The 20,730-nt window shown below is 44.3% G+C and overlaps 1 protein-coding gene across 6 annotated transcripts in view; it reads right to left on the bottom strand.

Moving 5' to 3' along the window:
- Nucleotides 1–20,730, bottom strand: part of LOC138971916 (remodeling and spacing factor 1-like) — a 129,464-nt gene that overhangs the window by 56,797 nt on the left and 51,937 nt on the right. For all 6 annotated transcript variants that reach the window (XR_011457423.1, XR_011457426.1, XR_011457425.1 and 3 more), the window contains 2 exons: nt 13,348–13,439; nt 2,605–2,731 (listed from right to left, as the gene is read on the bottom strand). Coding sequence is in view for 1 of the 6 variants with exons in the window: in XM_070344762.1 (XP_070200863.1) it covers nt 2,605–2,731; nt 13,348–13,439 (219 nt within the window). In the remaining 5 variants the exon portion in view is untranslated. The remainder of the gene's footprint in view (nt 1–2,604; nt 2,732–13,347; nt 13,440–20,730) is intronic.

The following is a 20,730-nucleotide window of genomic DNA, read 5'->3' as shown; positions in this document are numbered from 1 at the left end:
TTGTAGAGGCAGGGGTATGGTGGTGTCGCTTTCTCCCCGATATGCTTGGGCGAAAGCATTGGCAGCGGCTTTTCCAGTGAGTGTTCTTCCTTCCTCCTCCAGGGTGATCTTCTGTCCCTTGTTGCCCTCTTCATTCAGTGCTCTTGTAAGTTTCCATAGCTTTGTTGTGTCTTTTTCCATATTCAGCCCTGCCGTCTTTTCTCTCCAGCCTCTTCTCTTGCACTCTAGCTTTGTCTTCAGATGTTTTGCTTTGCTTTCTTGGAGTTTGATGTTGTTCTCCTGGCTAGGGTTCGTCTCTGCCTCTTCTCTCATTCTTGTGAGTGCATCGTGCGTCTTCTGCAGCTCATCGGATCAGTATGGGATGTAGTCCTTCCTCACTCCACGTGGGATGCTGTCCTTGGCTGCCTGGATTATGCTAGCATTGAATTCCTTTATCACGTTGTTGATGTTTCTCCCCTCTGTTTCTATGGCTCTGGTCAGCTCATTTGTTCGTATGTTGAACAGTCCCCACTTTGCCTTTTTGTAGTTCCATCTCGGGTGTTGTGGATGCTCAGATGCTGAGTCTCTACTGATGGTAAGGAGAACTGGGCGATGGTCGCTTCCACCCAGCTGTTCATCCACTTTTCTTGAGATGTTTTTGTGGATGTCATCCGTGCACAATGCCAGGTCTGGTGTTGTTGTTGAGTGCCAGCGGCGCGAGTAGAAGGTAGATGGATCTCTGGGGTCGTTGACAAGGATCAGGTGGTTGTCGTCCTGCCAAGATTCAATGTCTTCTCCTCGCCTGTCTAGTGTTTTATATCCCCAACTCTGGGACTGGCTGTTAAAGTCTCCAGCGATGAGGAAGCCGCTGTCAGGGACCTGGATTGTGTCAAGCGACAGCATCTTGTCGTTGGGGCAGTAGTAGTTGACGATGTTCATCTTGCTGTCATTGGTCGTTATCTTGACTTCTATGTACTCTGCTTCTTCCATGTATCTGTTGGTTTCACTGGCATTTATGTTGTTCCTGACCAGAGTCATCACTCCTCCTTTCTTCCTCCCTTGTCGGTCACTCCTGAACACCTGGTACCCTCGGATCTTAAAGGGCTTCCCTTCTTGCAGGTGTGTTTCCTGAATGCAGCAGATGTTGATGCTGTTTTCATTGAGGAAGTGCTCTAATTCTTCCTTCTTATTGGATACCCCCTCTGCATTCCAATGCATGATGTTAATAGTGGGGTTGTCCTTGGCTCTGCTGTTTTTCCGGCCAGTCGCTTTCCTTTCTCGTCCCCTGGCTCCACAAGACGAGATGAAGGGACCTCCAGTAGCTGAGGGTGGACTCCTTTGAGGCGCAGAGCCCGGCGCTGCACCTGCCTGGTGGATCCTCACAGGGCGAGCACCATTACTGTCAATTCTGTTTCCAAGTGTCATAATGGCAGTTGATGCGTAGTGTTGTGGTTTGTTGGAGTGCGCCGTGCGGCCCAACACATACGTCTTCAGCACTCGAGGTTTCTGTCAGGGTTACCTCACCCTTAGCTCATGGCCCAAGGACCTGCCCTGTGAGCACAAGGTTGGTCCATATTAGTCTGGCCTCTACCCTTCGGCCTGTCCAGCTTGGGAAGCCCTGCCAGGAGTTTACACTCCCGCTGGCATAGCTCTTAGGGTCACCGAGACACGCAAACCACCACACCACGTTAAGGAATGGGCCATGTGGTGGAAGAGGGGGTCTTAGAAGGGGTCTTCCACTGTGAATGAAAGGTGAAGAGGGGGTCTTAGAAGGGGTCTTCCACTGTGAATGAAAGGAGAAGAGGGGGTCTTAGAAGGGGTCTTGCACTGTGAATGAAAGGAGAAGAGGGGGTCTTAGAAGGGGTCTTCCACTGTAAATGAAAGGAGAAGAGGGGGTCTTAGAAGGGGTCTTCCACTGTGAATGAAAGGTGAAGAGGGGGTCTTAGAAGGGGTCTTCCACTGTGAATGAGAAGAGGGGGTCTTAGTAGGGGTCTTCCACTGTGAATGAAATGAAAGGAGAAGAGGGGGTCTTAGAAGGGGTCTTCCACTGTAAATGAAAGGAGAAGAGGGGGTCTTAGAAGGGGTCTTCCACAGTGACTGAAAGGTGAAGAGGGGGTCTTAGAAGGGGTCTTCCACTATGAATGAAAGGTGAAGAGGGGGTCTTAGAAGGGGTCTTCCACTGTGAATGAAATGAAAGGAGAAGAGGGGGTCTTAGAAGGGGTCTTCCACTGTAAATGAAAGGAGAAGAGGGGGTCTTAGAAGGGGTCTTCCACTGTGACTGAAAGGTGAAGAGGGGGTCTTAGAAGGGATCTTTAGCGAACGACGAAGAAGAAGAAGAAGGGGGTCTTAGAAGGGGTCTTAGAAGGGGTCTTCCACTATGAATGAAAGGTGAAGAGGGGGTCTTAGAAGGGGTCTTCCACTGTGAATGAAATGAAAGGAGAAGAGGGGGTCTTAGAAGGGGTCTTCCACTGTGACTGAAAGGTGAAGAGGGGGTCTTAGAAGGGGTCTTTAGCGAACGACGAAGAAGAAGAAGAAGGGGTCTTCCACTGTGAATGAAAGGTGAAGAGGGGGTCTTAGAAGGGGTCTTCCACTGTGAATGAAATGAAATGAGAAGAGGACACGTACCGCTGTCTTCCCCGTTGTATTCCTCGCAGTTGTCAACGATGAGATCCATGTCGCTGGCAAACTCCTCTCTGCTGGAGTAGCGGCCCCCGTTCAGCTTGCCCTCCATGTCAGTCAGGTTCATCGGTATCTGAAGCAATCCACACCTCCCATCAGGCACCACATTGTTGCGTAATGCTTGAGAACGATCTGCTTCTTTATGATGGGGTGTGTGCACATGCTTTACACTTACAGACCATTCATGTTTTTACAATCACAAATGTTCAATCACTTCTGTTTCACAATGGAGGCTGTACATTGACACGGAGGACACACGCTTTAATAACAATATTAAATTTGTCACAGAGCATTTTCTACAATCTTTAACTCATTCGCGTTCGATCGGATTCCCTAATCCGACAGCTGTGCTTTGCGTTGCCGGCACGTCGGATGCAACGAATTTTTAACGGTGTAAACGGCCCCGCTGACCAAGGAAAACAACCTCCACAGTAAACTTCAGTCTCTCTACTGTAATATCATTCACTGTCCACAGTTCCTTCCCTTCAATTGTTGTGATGATGCTTGATTTTTTTGACAGTGTGCGACCCACGTGTTTTGACTTTTCCACGATGGCGGATCGTTCTGCTACAAGACACAGGTCTGGGAATGAATACAAGTGATTTGAACGTACTGACTGGAAAATGTTGCGTTTTAAGATTTTTAAGGGCACACGGAGGCTCTTACACAAGTAGAAAAGGACTTTGTCGTATTTAAGACGAAAGGCGTATCATTCCCAAGCCTGAAGACATATCAACTTGAAAAGAGCGCTAGAACTTGTTATTCAGGACGGTTCTGATCTTGACCTTAGTGATGATGATAGTGGAGATGATATTTTGTCTGGTGACAAGTTTGTGCCAATGGACGATGATTTGGGTGATGATTCGGACAATGAAAGTGCCAATCATGACATTGTGTATGATGAACCCACTGACATAGAAATTGTTTTTGTTTTTTTGCTTCAAAGAGGTATTTTGACTGGATGTGAAGACAACAAAAGGTATGTTCTTTCAAATGTTTCACATATTTTCTAAAAGAGCAAGTTTCAAACTTTGCAAAAATGTAAGGTAGGTAAGGTTATCTTGTGTTGTTGATTTTTAATTTTTTTTTTAAATGTGTCAAAATCGTGCGCCGGGGCGGAACTAGGGGGACAATTTAGACGCGCCTTGAATGATTTAACAAACTCAGTAAATAAATTGTTTTTTTAAAAGTCTCCAAAAGGGGAAGTGTATTGTTACCAGTGAACATAATAAAGAAGAACGGCGGTGCAGTACTCACTGAGATGATGTCGAAATAGCCTGGAGTGTAGTGTTACAAGTCAACATAAAGGAGAACGGCGGTGCAATACTCACTGAGATGATGTCGAAATAGCCTGGAGTGTAGTGTTACAAGTCAACATAAAGGAGAACGGTGATGCAATACTCACTGAGATGATGTCGAAATAGCCTGGAGTGTAGTGTTACAAGTCAACATGAAGGAGAACGGTGATGCAATACTCACTGAGATGATGTCGAAATAGCCTGGAGTGTAGTGTTACAAGTCAACATAAAGGAGAACGGCGGTGCAATACTCACTGAGATGATGTCGAAATAGCCTGGAGTGTAGTGTTACAAGTCAACATAAAGGAGAACGGCGGTGCAATACTCACTGAGATGATGTCGAAATAGCCTGGAGTGTAGTGTTACAAGTCAACATAAAGGAGAACGGCGGTGCAGTACTCACTGAGATGATGTCGAAATAGCCTGGAGTGTAGTGTTACCAGTCAACATAAAGGAGCTCGGCGGTGCAATACTCACTGAGATGATGTCGAAATAGCCTGGAGTGTAGTGTTACAAGTCAACATAAAGGAGAACGGTGATGCAATACTCACTGAGATGATGTCGAAATAGCCTGGAGTGTAGTGTTACAAGTCAACATAAAGGAGAACGGTGATGCAATACTCACTGAGATGATGTCGAAATAGCCTGGAGTGTAGTGTTACAAGTCAACATAAAGGAGAACGGCGGTGCAATACTCACTGAGATGATGTCGAAATAGCCTGGAGTGTAGTGTTACCAGTGAACATAAAGGAGAACGGCGGTGCAATACTCACTGAGATGATGTCGAAATAGCCTGGAGTGTAGTGTTACAAGTCAACATAAAGGAGAACGGTGGTGCAGTACTCACTGAGATGATGTCGAAATAGCCTGGAGTGTAGTGTTACAAGTCAACATAAAGGAGAACGGTGGTGCAGTACTCACTGAGATGATGTCGAAATAGCCTGGAGTGTAGTGTTACAAGTCAACATAAAGGAGAACGGTGATGCAATACTCACTGAGATGATGTCGAAATAGCCTGGAGTGTAGTGTTACAAGTCAACATAAAGGAGAACGGCGGTGCAATACTCACTGAGATGATGTCGAAATAGCCTGGAGTGTAGTGTTACAAGTCAACATAAAGGAGAACGGCGGTGGAATACTCACTGAGATGATGTCGAAATAGCCTGGAGTGTAGTGTTACAAGTCAACATAAAGGAGAACGGTGATGCAATACTCACTGAGATGATGTCGAAATAGCCTGGAGTGTAGTGTTACAAGTCAACATAAAGGAGAACGGCGGTGCAATACTCACTGAGATGATGTCGAAATAGCCTGGAGTGTAGTGTTACAAGTCAACATAAAGGAGAACGGCGGTGCAATACTCACTGAGATGATGTCGAAATAGCCTGGAGTGTAGTGTTACAAGTCAACATAAAGGAGAACGGCGGTGCAATACTCACTGAGATGATGTCGAAATAGCCTGGAGTGTAGTGTTACAAGTCAACATAAAGGAGAACGGCGGTGCAATACTCACTGAGATGATGTCGAAATAGCCTGGAGTGTAGTGTTACAAGTCAACATAAAGGAGAACGGCGGTGCAATACTCACTGAGATGATGTCGAAATAGCCTGGAGTGTAGTGTTACAAGTCAACATAAAGGAGAACGGCGGTGCAATACTCACTGAGATGATGTCGAAATAGCCTGGAGTGTAGTGTTACAAGTCAACATAAAGGAGCTCGGCGGTGCAATACTCACTGAGATGATGTCGAAATAGCCTGGAGTGTAGTGTTACAAGTCAACATAAAGGAGAACGGCGGTGCAATACTCACTGAGATGATGTCGAAATAGCCTGGAGTGTAGTGTTACCAGTGAACATAAAGGAGCTCGGCGGTGCAATACTCACTGAGATGATGTCGAAATAGCCTGGAGTGTAGTGTTACAAGTCAACATAAAGGAGAACGGCGGTGCAATACTCACTGAGATGATGTCGAAATAGCCTGGAGTGTAGTGTTACAAGTCAACATAAAGGAGAACGGCGGTGCAATACTCACTGAGATGATGTCGAAATAGCCTGGAGTGTAGTGTTACCAGTCAACATAAAGGAGAACGGCGGTGCAATACTCACTGAGATGATGTCGAAATAGCCTGGAGTGTAGTGTTACAAGTCAACATAAAGGAGCTCGGCGGTGCAATACTCACTGAGATGATGTCGAAATAGCCTGGAGTGTAGTGTTACAAGTCAACATAAAGGAGAACGGTGATGCAATACTCACTGAGATGATGTCGAAATAGCCTGGAGTGTAGTGTTACAAGTCAACATAAAGGAGAACGGCGGTGCAATACTCACTGAGATGATGTCGAAATAGCCTGGAGTGTAGTGTTACAAGTCAACATAAAGGAGAACGGCGGTGCAGTACTCACTGAGATGATGTCGAAATAGCCTGGAGTGTAGTGTTACCAGTCAACATAAAGGAGCTCGGCGGTGCAATACTCACTGAGATGATGTCGAAATAGCCTGGAGTGTAGTGTTACAAGTCAACATAAAGGAGAACGGTGATGCAATACTCACTGAGATGATGTCGAAATAGCCTGGAGTGTAGTGTTACAAGTCAACATAAAGGAGAACGGCGGTGCAATACTCACTGAGATGATGTCGAAATAGCCTGGAGTGTAGTGTTACCAGTCAACATAAAGGAGAACGGCGGTGCAATACTCACTGAGATGATGTCGAAATAGCCTGGAGTGTAGTGTTACAAGTCAACATAAAGGAGAACGGTGGTGCAGTACTCACTGAGATGATGTCGAAATAGCCTGGAGTGTAGTGTTACAAGTCAACATAAAGGAGAACGGTGGTGCAGTACTCACTGAGATGATGTCGAAATAGCCTGGAGTGTAGTGTTACAAGTCAACATAAAGGAGAACGGTGATGCAATACTCACTGAGATGATGTCGAAATAGCCTGGAGTGTAGTGTTACAAGTCAACATAAAGGAGAACGGCGGTGCAATACTCACTGAGATGATGTCGAAATAGCCTGGAGTGTAGTGTTACAAGTCAACATAAAGAAGAACGGCGGTGCAATACTCACTGAGATGATGTCGAAATAGCCTGGAGTGTAGTGTTACAAGTCAACATAAAGGAGAACGGCGGTGCAGTACTCACTGAGATGATGTCGAAATAGCCTGGAGTGTAGTGTTACAAGTCAACATAAAGGAGAACGGCGGTGCAATACTCACTGAGATGATGTCGAAATAGCCTGGAGTGTAGTGTTACCAGTCAACATAAAGGAGAACGGCGGTGGAATACTCACTGAGATGATGTCGAAATAGCCTGGAGTGTAGTGTTACAAGTCAACATAAAGGAGCTCGGCGGTGCAATACTCACTGAGATGATGTCGAAATAGCCTGGAGTGTAGTGTTACAAGTCAACATAAAGGAGAACGGCGGTGCAATACTCACTGAGATGATGTCGAAATAGCCTGGAGTGTAGTGTTACAAGTCAACATAAAGGAGAACGGTGATGCAATACTCACTGAGATGATGTCGAAATAGCCTGGAGTGTAGTGTTACCAGTGAACATAAAGGAGAACGGCGGTGGAATACTCACTGAGATGATGTCGAAATAGCCTGGAGTGTAGTGTTACAAGTCAACATAAAGGAGCTCGGCGGTGCAATACTCACTGAGATGATGTCGAAATAGCCTGGAGTGTAGTGTTACCAGTCAACATAAAGGAGAACGGTGATGCAATACTCACTGAGATGATGTCGAAATAGCCTGGAGTGTAGTGTTACCAGTCAACATAAAGGAGAACGGTGATGCAATACTCACTGAGATGATGTCGAAATAGCCTGGAGTGTAGTGTTACCAGTGAACATAAAGGAGCTCGGCGGTGCAATACTCACTGAGATGATGTCGAAATAGCCTGGAGTGTAGTGTTACAAGTCAACATAAAGGAGAACGGCGGTGCAATACTCACTGAGATGATGTCGAAATAGCCTGGAGTGTAGTGTTACAAGTCAACATAAAGGAGAACGGTGATGCAATACTCACTGAGATGATGTCGAAATAGCCTGGAGTGTAGTGTTACAAGTCAACATAAAGGAGAACGGCGGTGCAATACTCACTGAGATGATGTCGAAATAGCCTGGAGTGTAGTGTTACAAGTCAACATAAAGGAGAACGGCGGTGGAATACTCACTGAGATGATGTCGAAATAGCCTGGAGTGTAGTGTTACAAGTCAACATAAAGGAGAACGGCGGTGCAATACTCACTGAGATGATGTCGAAATAGCCTGGAGTGTAGTGTTACAAGTCAACATAAAGGAGAACGGCGGTGGAATACTCACTGAGATGATGTCGAAATAGCCTGGAGTGTAGTGTTACCAGTCAACATAAAGGAGCTCGGCGGTGCAATACTCACTGAGATGATGTCGAAATAGCCTGGAGTGTAGTGTTACAAGTCAACATAAAGGAGAACGGCGGTGCAGTACTCACTGAGATGATGTCGAAATAGCCTGGAGTGTAGTGTTACAAGTCAACATAAAGGAGAACGGCGGTGCAGTACTCACTGAGATGATGTCGAAATAGCCTGGAGTGTAGTGTTACAAGTCAACATAAAGGAGAACGGTGATGCAATACTCACTGAGATGATGTCGAAATAGCCTGGAGTGTAGTGTTACAAGTCAACATAAAGGAGAACGGCGGTGCAATACTCACTGAGATGATGTCGAAATAGCCTGGAGTGTAGTGTTACAAGTCAACATAAAGGAGAACGGTGATGCAATACTCACTGAGATGATGTCGAAATAGCCTGGAGTGTAGTGTTACCAGTCAACATAAAGGAGAACGGCGGAGGAATACTCACTGAGATGATGTCGAAATAGCCTGGAGTGTAGTGTTACAAGTCAACATAAAGGAGCTCGGCGGTGCAATACTCACTGAGATGATGTCGAAATAGCCTGGAGTGTAGTGTTACAAGTCAACATAAAGGAGAACGGCGGTGCAGTACTCACTGAGATGATGTCGAAATAGCCTGGAGTGTAGTGTTACAAGTCAACATAAAGGAGAACGGCGGTGCAGTACTCACTGAGATGATGTCGAAATAGCCTGGAGTGTAGTGTTACAAGTCAACATAAAGGAGCTCGGCGGTGCAATACTCACTGAGATGATGTCGAAATAGCCTGGACACGGCTGTTCCTAGGGCTTCATTTCTGCTACTTTAGCTGCAGGCTACTTTTAGGACCCATCCTTTCCTCACAGCAGAGATAAGACAACAGCCTCAGGGCTATGCACAGAGAAGGCCAATCTCCCAGTATAGCACGGAAGCAGTTGGGTATAACAGGCAAGCGAGCTTAACAGTGTGCTGGCTGCAGCTGTTGGTAGCCAAACTATTCCCTCTGCTGGGCTATTTTTAACTCACACTAAAACACAAGCTTGGAACAGCTGTGCATGGAGTGTAGTGTTACCAGTGAACTTAGTTGAAGGCGCTAAAACTGCTTTCTTCTCTGCCCAGATTATAGGTAGTAGAACATGCAAAGAACTTTTTCAAAATTTCAATTCTCTGCTTGGAAAACAGACGGTTTCCAGCCTCCCCACCACCCATGACCCCAAGGACCTGCCAACTGTATTTTCTGACTACTTCACCGAGAAGATCGAAACCATCAGAAATAGCTTTCCTCCACCAGTGGCTTCGCCTCCGGCTACACAATTCTCTGGTTCTTTGTTGGATAGCTTCACTCCTGTATCTGAGCAGTTTGTTTTGAAGATTTTGAAGAACACAGTGCCAAAGTCTTGTGAGCTAGACCCCATCCCCACCAACTTGTTTTATGAAAACCTTGACCTTTTTCTTCCCATCATAACCAACATAATCAACTCTTCTCTCACTTCTGGCACTGTGCCAATGGACTTGAAAACTGCAGTAGTTAAACCTTTGATCAAGAAACCATCTCTGGATAAAAATCAGTTGAAAAACTATAGGCCTGTTTCCAACTTGCCATTCATTTCTAAAATTCTGGAAAAAGTAGTGCTTAGTCAGCTTCTCTCCCACCTTGAAACCAACAACCTCTGCAACCCTCTTCAGTCAGCGTATAGGGCTGGCCACAGCACCGAGACTGTTTTGCTTCGTGTTGTGAATGACATTCTTTCTGCTCTGGATAATGATGACCTATCAGTTCTGCTTCTCTTGGATAACTCAGCTGCGTTCGATACGATCGATCACTCTGTTCTGCTCTCTCGTCTCGAATCTGTTTTTGGCATTCACTCTACCGCTCTTCACTGGTTTAGTTCATATCTACAGGGCCGTAGTCAGTATGTGTCTGTCAATAATCTCTCATCTCCTCCATCTCCTCTCTGTTTCGGCGTTCCCCAGGGATCAGTTCTAGGCCCAGTTTTATTTGTACTATACACCACTCCTCTCTCTGCCGTCATCAAGCAACACGCAGTCAATCACTACCTCTTTGCAGACGACACACAACTCCAACAAGCATGCAAGCCTACAGAAATCCAAGCGGTGATGCACACTCTCCAAAACTGCACTTCAGATATTAAATCATGGATGACAAACAATATGCTCAAGTTAAATGATGACAAGACTGAATTTCTTCTTTTCTCTGGAGCTTTCTCTTCGACCACTTCCCTTCCAGCCTCCATCACAGTAGGTTCTAGTGACATTTCTCTCTCTGATAGTGCTAGGAATCTTGGGTTCATCATGGACTCCCACCTCTCAATGAAACAACACATCAAAAAAGTCTGTCAGACATGTTACTTTGAGATCAGAAGAATAGGTTCCATAAGAAAATTTCTCACTGTTGATGCCACTAAAACTCTCGTTACATCCTGCATTCTGTCCAGATTAGATTACTGCAACTCCCTTCTCATAGGCTGCCCTGACTCCACTCTCCAACCCTTGCAAAAAGTACAACACTCTGCTGCACGTCTCATTTTCAGAGCACAGCATCGACAACCCTGCACTCCTCTCATGAAAGAACTTCACTGGCTTCCTGTATCTGAACGTATTAGGTATAAAGCTGCCTGCTTCTGCTACAATATCATCTCTGAATCGGCACCTGCCTATCTTTCTGAACTGGTCTCTCTCTACACTCCCTCTCGCACCCTTCGTTCTTCTGATGATGCTCGACTTCTCTGTCAAGGTCGCTTTAAACGCAAGGCTCATGGCTTCCGCACGTTTTCGTATTATGGACCTCAGTTATGGAATTCACTCCCCTTTCAATTACGTCACTCTCCATCCATTTCATCTTTTAAGTCCAATTTGAAAACTCACTTGTTCCAACAACACTACGGATAGTTCCTTAGTATAGAGTCTGGGGATGTGAGATGTGCATGATGTGTTGTTTGAATCTGACAGTGATTGTATGATTTTTGTATATATGTATTGTTGTCACGCGCTTTGAACTTCTGATAAGGCGCTTTATAAATGCCCGTTATTATTATTATTATTATTATAAAGGAGCTCGGCGGTGGAATACTCACTGAGATGATGTCGAAATAGCCTGGAGTGTAGTGTTACAAGTCAACATGAAGGAGCTCGGCGGTGGAATACTCACTGAGATGATGTCGAAATAGCCTGGAGTGTAGTGTTACAAGTCAACATAAAGGAGAACGGTGATGCAATACTCACTGAGATGATGTCGAAATAGCCTGGAGTGTAGTGTTACCAGTCAACATAAAGGAGAACGGCGGTGCAATACTCACTGAGATGATGTCGAAATAGCCTGGAGTGTAGTGTTACAAGTCAACATAAAGGAGAACGGTGATGCAATACTCACTGAGATGATGTCGAAATAGCCTGGAGTGTAGTGTTACAAGTCAACATAAAGGAGAACGGTGATGCAATACTCACTGAGATGATGTCGAAATAGCCTGGAGTGTAGTGTTACCAGTCAACATAAAGGAGAACGGTGATGCAATACTCACTGAGATGATGTCGAAATAGCCTGGAGTGTAGTGTTACAAGTCAACATAAAGGAGCTCGGCGGTGCAATACTCACTGAGATGATGTCGAAATAGCCTGGAGTGTAGTGTTACAAGTCAACATAAAGGAGAACGGTGATGCAATACTCACTGAGATGATGTCGAAATAGCCTGGAGTGTAGTGTTACAAGTCAACATAAAGGAGAACGGCGGTGGAATACTCACTGAGATGATGTCGAAATAGCCTGGAGTGTAGTGTTACAAGTCAACATAAAGGAGAACGGTGATGCAATACTCACTGAGATGATGTCGAAATAGCCTGGAGTGTAGTGTTACCAGTCAACATAAAGGAGAACGGCGGTGCAATACTCACTGAGATGATGTCGAAATAGCCTGGAGTGTAGTGTTACAAGTCAACATAAAGGAGAACGGCGGTGCAATACTCACTGAGATGATGTCGAAATAGCCTGGAGTGTAGTGTTACAAGTCAACATAAAGGAGAACGGTGATGCAATACTCACTGAGATGATGTCGAAATAGCCTGGAGTGTAGTGTTACAAGTCAACATAAAGGAGAACGGTGATGCAATACTCACTGAGATGATGTCGAAATAGCCTGGAGTGTAGTGTTACAAGTCAACATAAAGGAGAACGGCGGTGCAATACTCACTGAGATGATGTCGAAATAGCCTGGAGTGTAGTGTTACAAGTCAACATAAAGAAGAACGGCGGTGCAATACTCACTGAGATGATGTCGAAATAGCCTGGAGTGTAGTGTTACAAGTCAACATAAAGGAGAACGGCGGTGCAATACTCACTGAGATGATGTCGAAATAGCCTGGAGTGTAGTGTTACAAGTCAACATAAAGAAGAACGGCGGTGCAATACTCACTGAGATGATGTCGAAATAGCCTGGAGTGTAGTGTTACCAGTCAACATAAAGGAGAACGGCGGTGCAATACTCACTGAGATGATGTCGAAATAGCCTGGAGTGTAGTGTTACAAGTCAACATAAAGGAGAACGGCGGTGCAATACTCACTGAGATGATGTCGAAATAGCCTGGAGTGTAGTGTTACAAGTCAACATAAAGGAGAACGGCGGTGCAATACTCACTGAGATGATGTCGAAATAGCCTGGAGTGTAGTGTTACAAGTCAACATAAAGCAGAACGGCGGTGCAATACTCACTGAGATGATGTCGAAATAGCCTGGAGTGTAGTGTTACAAGTCAACATAAAGAAGAACGGCGGTGCAATACTCACTGAGATGATGTCGAAATAGCCTGGAGTGTAGTGTTACAAGTCAACATAAAGGAGAACGGCGGTGCAATACTCACTGAGATGATGTCGAAATAGCCTGGAGTGTAGTGTTACAAGTCAACATAAAGGAGAACGGTGATGCAATACTCACTGAGATGATGTCGAAATAGCCTGGAGTGTAGTGTTACAAGTCAACATAAAGGAGAACGGCGGTGCAATACTCACTGAGATGATGTCGAAATAGCCGGGCGCGTATTTCTCCTCCACCGCCTCCACAAAGGGCCACGACTCGTTGTGCTTCATGCAGGTTGCCAGCACTGTCACAACATAATACACGTCAGTTAACAGGAGCGTTACATTCCCAGTCAAACCACCTTGATACCCCCAGACATCCACCCCACGTTTTACCCAGGATAACTAGTTTTACCCAGAATACCCAGGATAACTAGTTTTACCCAGGATAACTAGTTTTACCCAGGATAACTAGTTTTACCCAGGATAACTAGTTTTACCCAGGATAACTAGTTTTACTTTACCCAGGATAACTAGTTTTACCCAGGATAACTACATCCTGTGATCAGGATTTAACCCTGAACTCAGACAGCTCTGTGTGCACAGTGGCAACTTTGGGACTCGACTATCAAAGGAAGCAGTGACTATCAAAGGAAGCAGTGACTATCAAAGGAAGCAGTGACTATCAAAGGAAGCAGTGACTATCAAAGGAAGCACTGACTATCAAAGGAAGCAGTGACTATCAAAGGAAGCACTGACTATCAAAGGAAGCAGTGACTATCAAAGGAAGCACTGACTATCAAAGGAAGCACTGACTATCAAAGGGAGCAGTGACTATCAAAGGAAGCACTGACTATCAAAGGAAGCAGTGACTATCAAAGGAAGCAGTGACTATCAAAGGAAGCAGTGACTATCAAAGGAAGCACTGACTATCAAAGGAAGCACTGACTATCAAAGGAAGCAGTGACTATCAAAGGAAGCAGTGACTATCAAAGGAAGCAGTGACTATCAAAGGAAGCAGTGACTATCAAAGGAAGCACTGACTATCAAAGGAAGCACTGACTATCAAAGGAAGCAGTCTTTCTTTATTTGGTGTTTAACGTCGTTTTCAACCACGAAGGTTATATCACGACGGGGAAAGGGGGGAGATGGATAGAGCCACTTGTCAATTGTTTCTTGTTCACAAAAGCACTAATCAAAAATTTGCTCCAGGGGCTTGCAACGTAGTACAATGTATTAACAGACCTGGGAACCCCTGTTTTGCGCATCTCATACTTGGAACACAAGACGAACGAGTACGTGCGGAACACAACAACGGCACTCGTGGGACCCCAGGAACCCCTCCTGGCAACTGTCAAACGACGCAAGCTTGTCTGGTTCAGTCACATCACCAGGCACGACTCCCTGTGCAAGACTATACTTCAGGGAACTCTGGAGGGTGGTCGTCGCCGTGGCCGACCGAGAAAGAGCTGGACAGACAATGTCAAGGAATGGACCTCGCTTCCCATGGATGAGCTGCTCACAACGGCCCAGAACAGACCCGAATGGAAGAGGACTGCTGTCTCGTCGTCCCTCATGCGGCCAGATCGGTCAAGGGAATGAAATGAAATGAAATGAGCGTACTCCACACAGCGTTTGCACATCCATGATTAAAACATGCCTCATGCGCGTCCGTCACACCGTTAATTAAGTTTACCGATACATTTAAAACCAATGCTTTTTTCAATTTTTACTGACAAAAACTGTACCGTATTTAACGGACTACAAGCCGCGACTTTAAAAAAAAAAAAAAATCGCATTGCTGCTTATAAAAAGATGCGGCTAAAACGTTACTTAAACTTGAATAGCATTCACCTAATGGAAGTCGCCGCAGATTTTCATTTCGCTCGATTAGCGATTACCGGTACTTTATTAGCTCTCTACTCAAGACTCGGCGCTTTTCTCCTTCTTTCGCGAATCTTTGTTTGTCAACAAGTCGTCGTGACAAGCGTACAGAGAAACACTGGATGAATCAAGATCTCGCGCGCGCGCGATTTCGTTTTTTTGTGTCCCGCGATAGTTGGAGGAGCGAGAGCCGCCATGTTGTGAATCATCCCCAAAAAGCTTATTCCGGGCGGGACTACATGTGTGTGTTGGTTACAAATTGTGTGTGTGTGATATTTTTCTTCAAACTTTTTCACTTTTCTTCTTTGTTTCACTTGTTTATTCTCGGAGCCGATTTCGCCAAATACCTAACTTTCGTTTGCCTGGTTGTTTTGATTGATTGACACGATCCGATTATATTTTTTTCGACGGCGGCTAATCTAGTGACGTAATCATGTGCCAAAATACTGGATCGGCTTCAGGATGGGCTTGTGAAGAAAAGAAGTCTAAGAATTTTTCTCGTCGTATTTTTTTCCCACTGACCGTACTGAGCGTATTCCCGACAATCATGCGTACAAAATACGGCGAAATCGTATGGGTTCCCAGGTCTGTATTACCTTACTGGGAGAATGCAAGTTTCCAGTACAAAGGACAAACATTTCTTACATACTGCTTGACTAAAATCTGTACAAAAATTGACTATATTCTATACAAGAAACACTTAACAAGGGTAAAAAGAGAAACAGAATCCGTTAGTCGCCTCTTACGACATGCTGGGGAGCATCGGGTAAATTCTTCCCCCTAACCCGCGGGGGGTAAAGGAAGCAGTGACTTTCAAAGGAAGCAGTGACTATCAAAGGAAGCACTGACTATCAAAGGAAGCAGTGACTATCAAAGGAAGCACTGACTATCAAAGGAAGCAGTGACTATCAAAGGAAGCAGTGACTATCAAAGGAAGCAGTGACTATCAAAGGAAGCAGTGACTATCAAAGGAAGCACTGACTATCAAAGGAAGCAGTGACTATCAAAGGAAGCACTGACTATCAAAGGAAGCAGTGACTATCAAAGGAAGCACTGACTATCAAAGGAAGCAGTGACTATCAAAGGAAGCAGTGACTATCAAAGGAAGCAGTGACTATCAAAGGAAGCAGTGACTATCAAAGGAAGCACTGACTATCAAAGGGAGCAGTGACTATCAAAGGAAGCAGTGACTATCAAAGGAAGCACTGACTATCAAAGGAAGCAGTGACTTTCAAAAGAAGCAGTGGCTATCAAAGGAAGCACTGACTATCAAAGGAAGCACTGACTATCAAAGGAAGCAGTGACTTTCAAAGGAAGCAGTGACTATCAAAGGAAGCACTGACTATCAAAGGAAGCAGTGACTATCAAAGGAAGCAGTGACTATCAAAGGAAGCAGTGACTATCAAAGGAAGCACTGACTATCAAAGGAAGCAGTGACTATCAAAGGAAGCACTGACTATCAAAGGAAGCAGTGACTATCAAAGGAAGCACTGACTATCAAAGGAAGCAGTGACTATCAAAGGAAGCACTGACTATCAAAGGAAGCTGTGACTATCAAAGGAAGCACTGACTATCAAAGGAAGCAGTGACTATCAAAGGAAGCAGTGACTATCAAAGGAAGCAGTGACTATCAAAGGAAGCAGTGACTATCAAAGGAAGCAGTGACTATCAAAGGAAGCAGTGACTATCAAAGGAAGCACTGACTATCAAAGGAAGCACTGACTATCAAAGGAAGCAGTGACTATCAAAGGAAGCAGTGACTATCAAAGGAAGCAGTGACTATCAAAGGAAGCAGTGACTATCAAAGGAAGCAGTGACTATCAAAGGAAGCACTGACTATCAAAGGAAGCAGTGACTATCAAAGGAAGCAGTGACTATCAAAGGAAGCAGTGACTATCAAAGGAAGCAGTGACTATCAAAGGAAGCAGTGACTATCAAAGGAAGCAGTGACTATCAAAGGAAGCACTGACTATCAAAGGAAGCAGTGACTATCAAAGGAAGCAGTGACTATCAAAGGAAGCAGTGACTATCAAAGGAAGCAGTGACTATCAAAGGAAGCACTGACTATCAAAGGAAGCAGTGACTATCAAAGGAAGCAGTGACTATCAAAGGAAGCACTGACTATCAAAGGAAGCAGTGACTATCAAAGGAAGCAGTGACTATCAAAGGAAGCAGTGACTATCAAAGGAAGCACTGACTATCAAAGGAAGCACTGACTATCAAAGGAAGCAGTGACTATCAAAGGAAGCAGTGACTATCAAAGGAAGCACTGACTATCAAAGGAAGCAGTGACTATCAAAGGAAGCAGTGACTATCAAAGGAAGCAGTGACTATCAAAGGAAGCACTGACTATCAAAGGAAGCACTGACTATCAAAGGAAGCAGTGACTATCAAAGGAAGCAGTGACTATCAAAGGAAGCAGTGACTATCAAAGGAAGCACTGACTATCAAAGGAAGCAGTGACTATCAAAGGAAGCACTGACTATCAAAGGAAGCACTGACTATCAAAGGAAGCAGTGACTATCAAAGGAAGCACTGACTATCAAAGGAAGCAGTGACTATCAAAGGAAGCAGTGACTATCAAAGGAAGCACTGACTATCAAAGGAAGCAGTGACTATCAAAGGAAGCAGTGACTATCAAAGGAAGCAGTGACTATCAAAGGAAGCAGTGACTATCAAAGGAAGCAGTGACTATCAAAGGAAGCACTGACTATCAAAGGAAGCACTGACTATCAAAGGAAGCACTGACTATCAAAGGAAGCAGTGACTATCAAAGGAAGCAGTGACTATCAAAGGAAGCAGTGACTATCAAAGGAAGCACTGACTATCAAAGGAAGCACTGACTATCAAAGGAAGCAGTGACTATCAAAGGAAGCACTGACTATCAAAGGAAGCAGTGACTATCAAAGAAAGCACTGACTATCAAAGGAAGCAGTGACTATCAAAGGAAGCACTGACTATCAAAGGAAGCAGTGACTATCAAAGGAAGCACTGACTATCAAAGGAAGCACTGACTATCAAAGGAATTTCTGAGAGAAGCAGCCTGAATTTGGATAGTTTGTTGTTGTTGTTGTCTGTCTCAAGAACCCAGGCAGGATTTTGCATTGATCTTATTCTCTAATTTCCATTGTATAATGCACAAGAAATATACTACACGTTATTTCGAAAATTTTACAAATAAATTTTCATTTGATTAATATACTTACCCGAATCACATGTGTGTGTTAATGATGTGGGAGTTACAACACTCATTAAATTACATATTCTTACTCCGAATCACATATAAGCATTGACGCAGTCAGAGATGCTAAGGTCTGAAAATCGCTACCCGTCTAACAGTCAAAGGGAAGCAACCCCACAAACAAAAAAGTGTAAGTGGAAGCGTAGCTAGGGACGCTAGCCATGGGGGTTACCTCCCCTTGGTGTGACCTACGTCACTAACTCATACGACTTATAGAATACTTAGAAACTATAATGCGGGGAAGGTGTGAGGGAATTACCTATGTGATTCGGGTAAGTATATTAATCAGATGAAAATTTACTTATAACATTTTTGATTAAATTACATATTCTTACTCCGAATCACATATAAGCAGATAACTCCAACAAGGTGGTGGGAACATAAAATATCTCTGAAGAGGACTTGCCCGCTTCTGCTTGCCGCAGGCCAGGCGTAGGAAGGAGAATGTCCTAATAGTCCCGACGACGTTTCTCAAAATTGATGAAACATAGCCTGCCTTCACAGAAAAGGGTCACTCTCCTAGAAACTGGTCAGTCGGGACAGCGTACAAAAACATTTAAATAAACAACAAAATAATTACTTTCCTTTATTTTTATGTGTTTTGTTGTCTTCAGTGTTATTTGGAGCAACAGTGTGAACAAGAACTAAAGCGTTTGTAAATTCTGTGATTTGCTTTGCACTGCAGAAGCTCTGAAATCGCCACTTTTTTCCATTCGAAGTGTGACATGCTGTCTCTGCGCATACACATGCCTCAAATTTACCCATTTGATAACACATTTTTCTACAATTGTTGCAAATTCCTGTGTATGAATTTGATTTCACCCGCCCGATGCGCCAAAACTATCTTTCGATAATAACTTGGTTGCATTTGACCATGTAGAAACAATCGTCTCGCACGTCACGCCTGGTGTCCTATTTTTAGCCTCAACGCCATGCCCAAACATAACTTGTGCACACTGTTTCAGCGGATGGATAATTCTACTCTGACATAGTAAAATATTCGAGGTCGTTAATCGCGATTGAATGAGATTCAAGTTGAGTCTGTAAAGTAAGTTTAATGAGATGTTCTGATAGATCTGCAAGTGGTGTCCGAAAATGTGCGATTCGTGTGAGCACATTGCAGAACTATTTTCTGGTTTTCAATGTGTGTATCTTGGGATCTTGACGGTTGTAACATGCACTGTTATGTACCTCAATGTGAGATGTAAAGCTGTGGTAGCAATTAAAATATCTGACTCCAACTGTTGCATACTTTTTTTCAGATGCCAGGATGCTGCTAATGCTCCTATCCTTTGTGCCAGTCCCGTCAATGCTGATCCAGGAGCAGATTATTATATCACTGCCGTGAAGTCTTATATCGCGCGCGTATCTCCAGACTCGGACTCAAGGTGCAGGGATCTATTTATGCCGTGTGAGATGGAATTTTTTACACAATACATCACGCATTCACATCGACGAGCAGATCGCAGCCATTTCGGCGCATATCCTACTTTTCACGGCCTATTATTCCAAGTCACACGGGTATTTTGGTGAACATTTTTTATATCTATACCTATACAATTTTGCCAGGAAAGACCCTTTTGTCAATCGTGGGATCTTTAACATGCACACTCCAATGTAGTGTACACGAAGGGACCTCGGTTTTTCGTCTCATCCGAAGGACTAGCACTTGAACCCACCACCTAGGTTAGGAAAGGGAGGAGAAAATTGCTAACGCCCTGACCCAGGGTCGAACTCACAACCTCTCGCCGGCTTCCGAGCGCAAGTGCGTTACCACTCGGCCACCCAGAGAGACCGGTACGTTTCAAATATAAATCATTTTTTTAACATGTTTTTCATTAATCTTAATCTTATTATACTGGAATGACTGCTTGCATGCAGTCATTTTTTTAATTTTCTGTATACTGATTTGTTTGTTTGTTTGTTTAACGCCCAGCCGACCACGAAGGGCCATATCAGGGCGGTGCTGCTCTGATATATAACGTGCGCCACACACAAGACAGAAGTCGCAGCACAGGCTTCATGTCTCACCCAGTCACATTATTCTGACACCGGACCAACCAGTCCTAGCACTAACCCCATAATGCCAGACGCCAGGCGGAGCAGCCACTAGATTGCCAATTTTAAAGTCTTAGGTATGACCCGGCCGGGGTTCGAACCCACGACCTCCCGATCACGGGGCGGACGCCTTACCACTAGGCCAACCGTGCCGGTTTGTGCAGACAATCCTGGCAAAGTCTTCCCATGGCATGGTAAGTGCAGATTACATATGGAATCAATTACATTTATACATGTATTTCAAGTACCAAATTACCCCTAGTTGGTATGAATGGAGAGCTTCAGTTGTCTGCTTTTCTGAGGTAGACATTTCCAAGTTTATTGGTGTCACTTGCTCCTTGTATTTTTAATTCATGATGTAATCCTTTCAGACCAGTTTTCAGGAGAGTGACCCAAAGCTGTTCATAGAACAT

The sequence above is a fragment of the Littorina saxatilis genome, linkage group LG7 (genome assembly GCF_037325665.1).
Source record: "Littorina saxatilis isolate snail1 linkage group LG7, US_GU_Lsax_2.0, whole genome shotgun sequence".
Taxonomy (NCBI): Eukaryota; Metazoa; Mollusca; class Gastropoda; order Littorinimorpha; family Littorinidae; genus Littorina; species Littorina saxatilis.
This window is presented reverse-complemented; position numbering and strand designations above follow the sequence as displayed.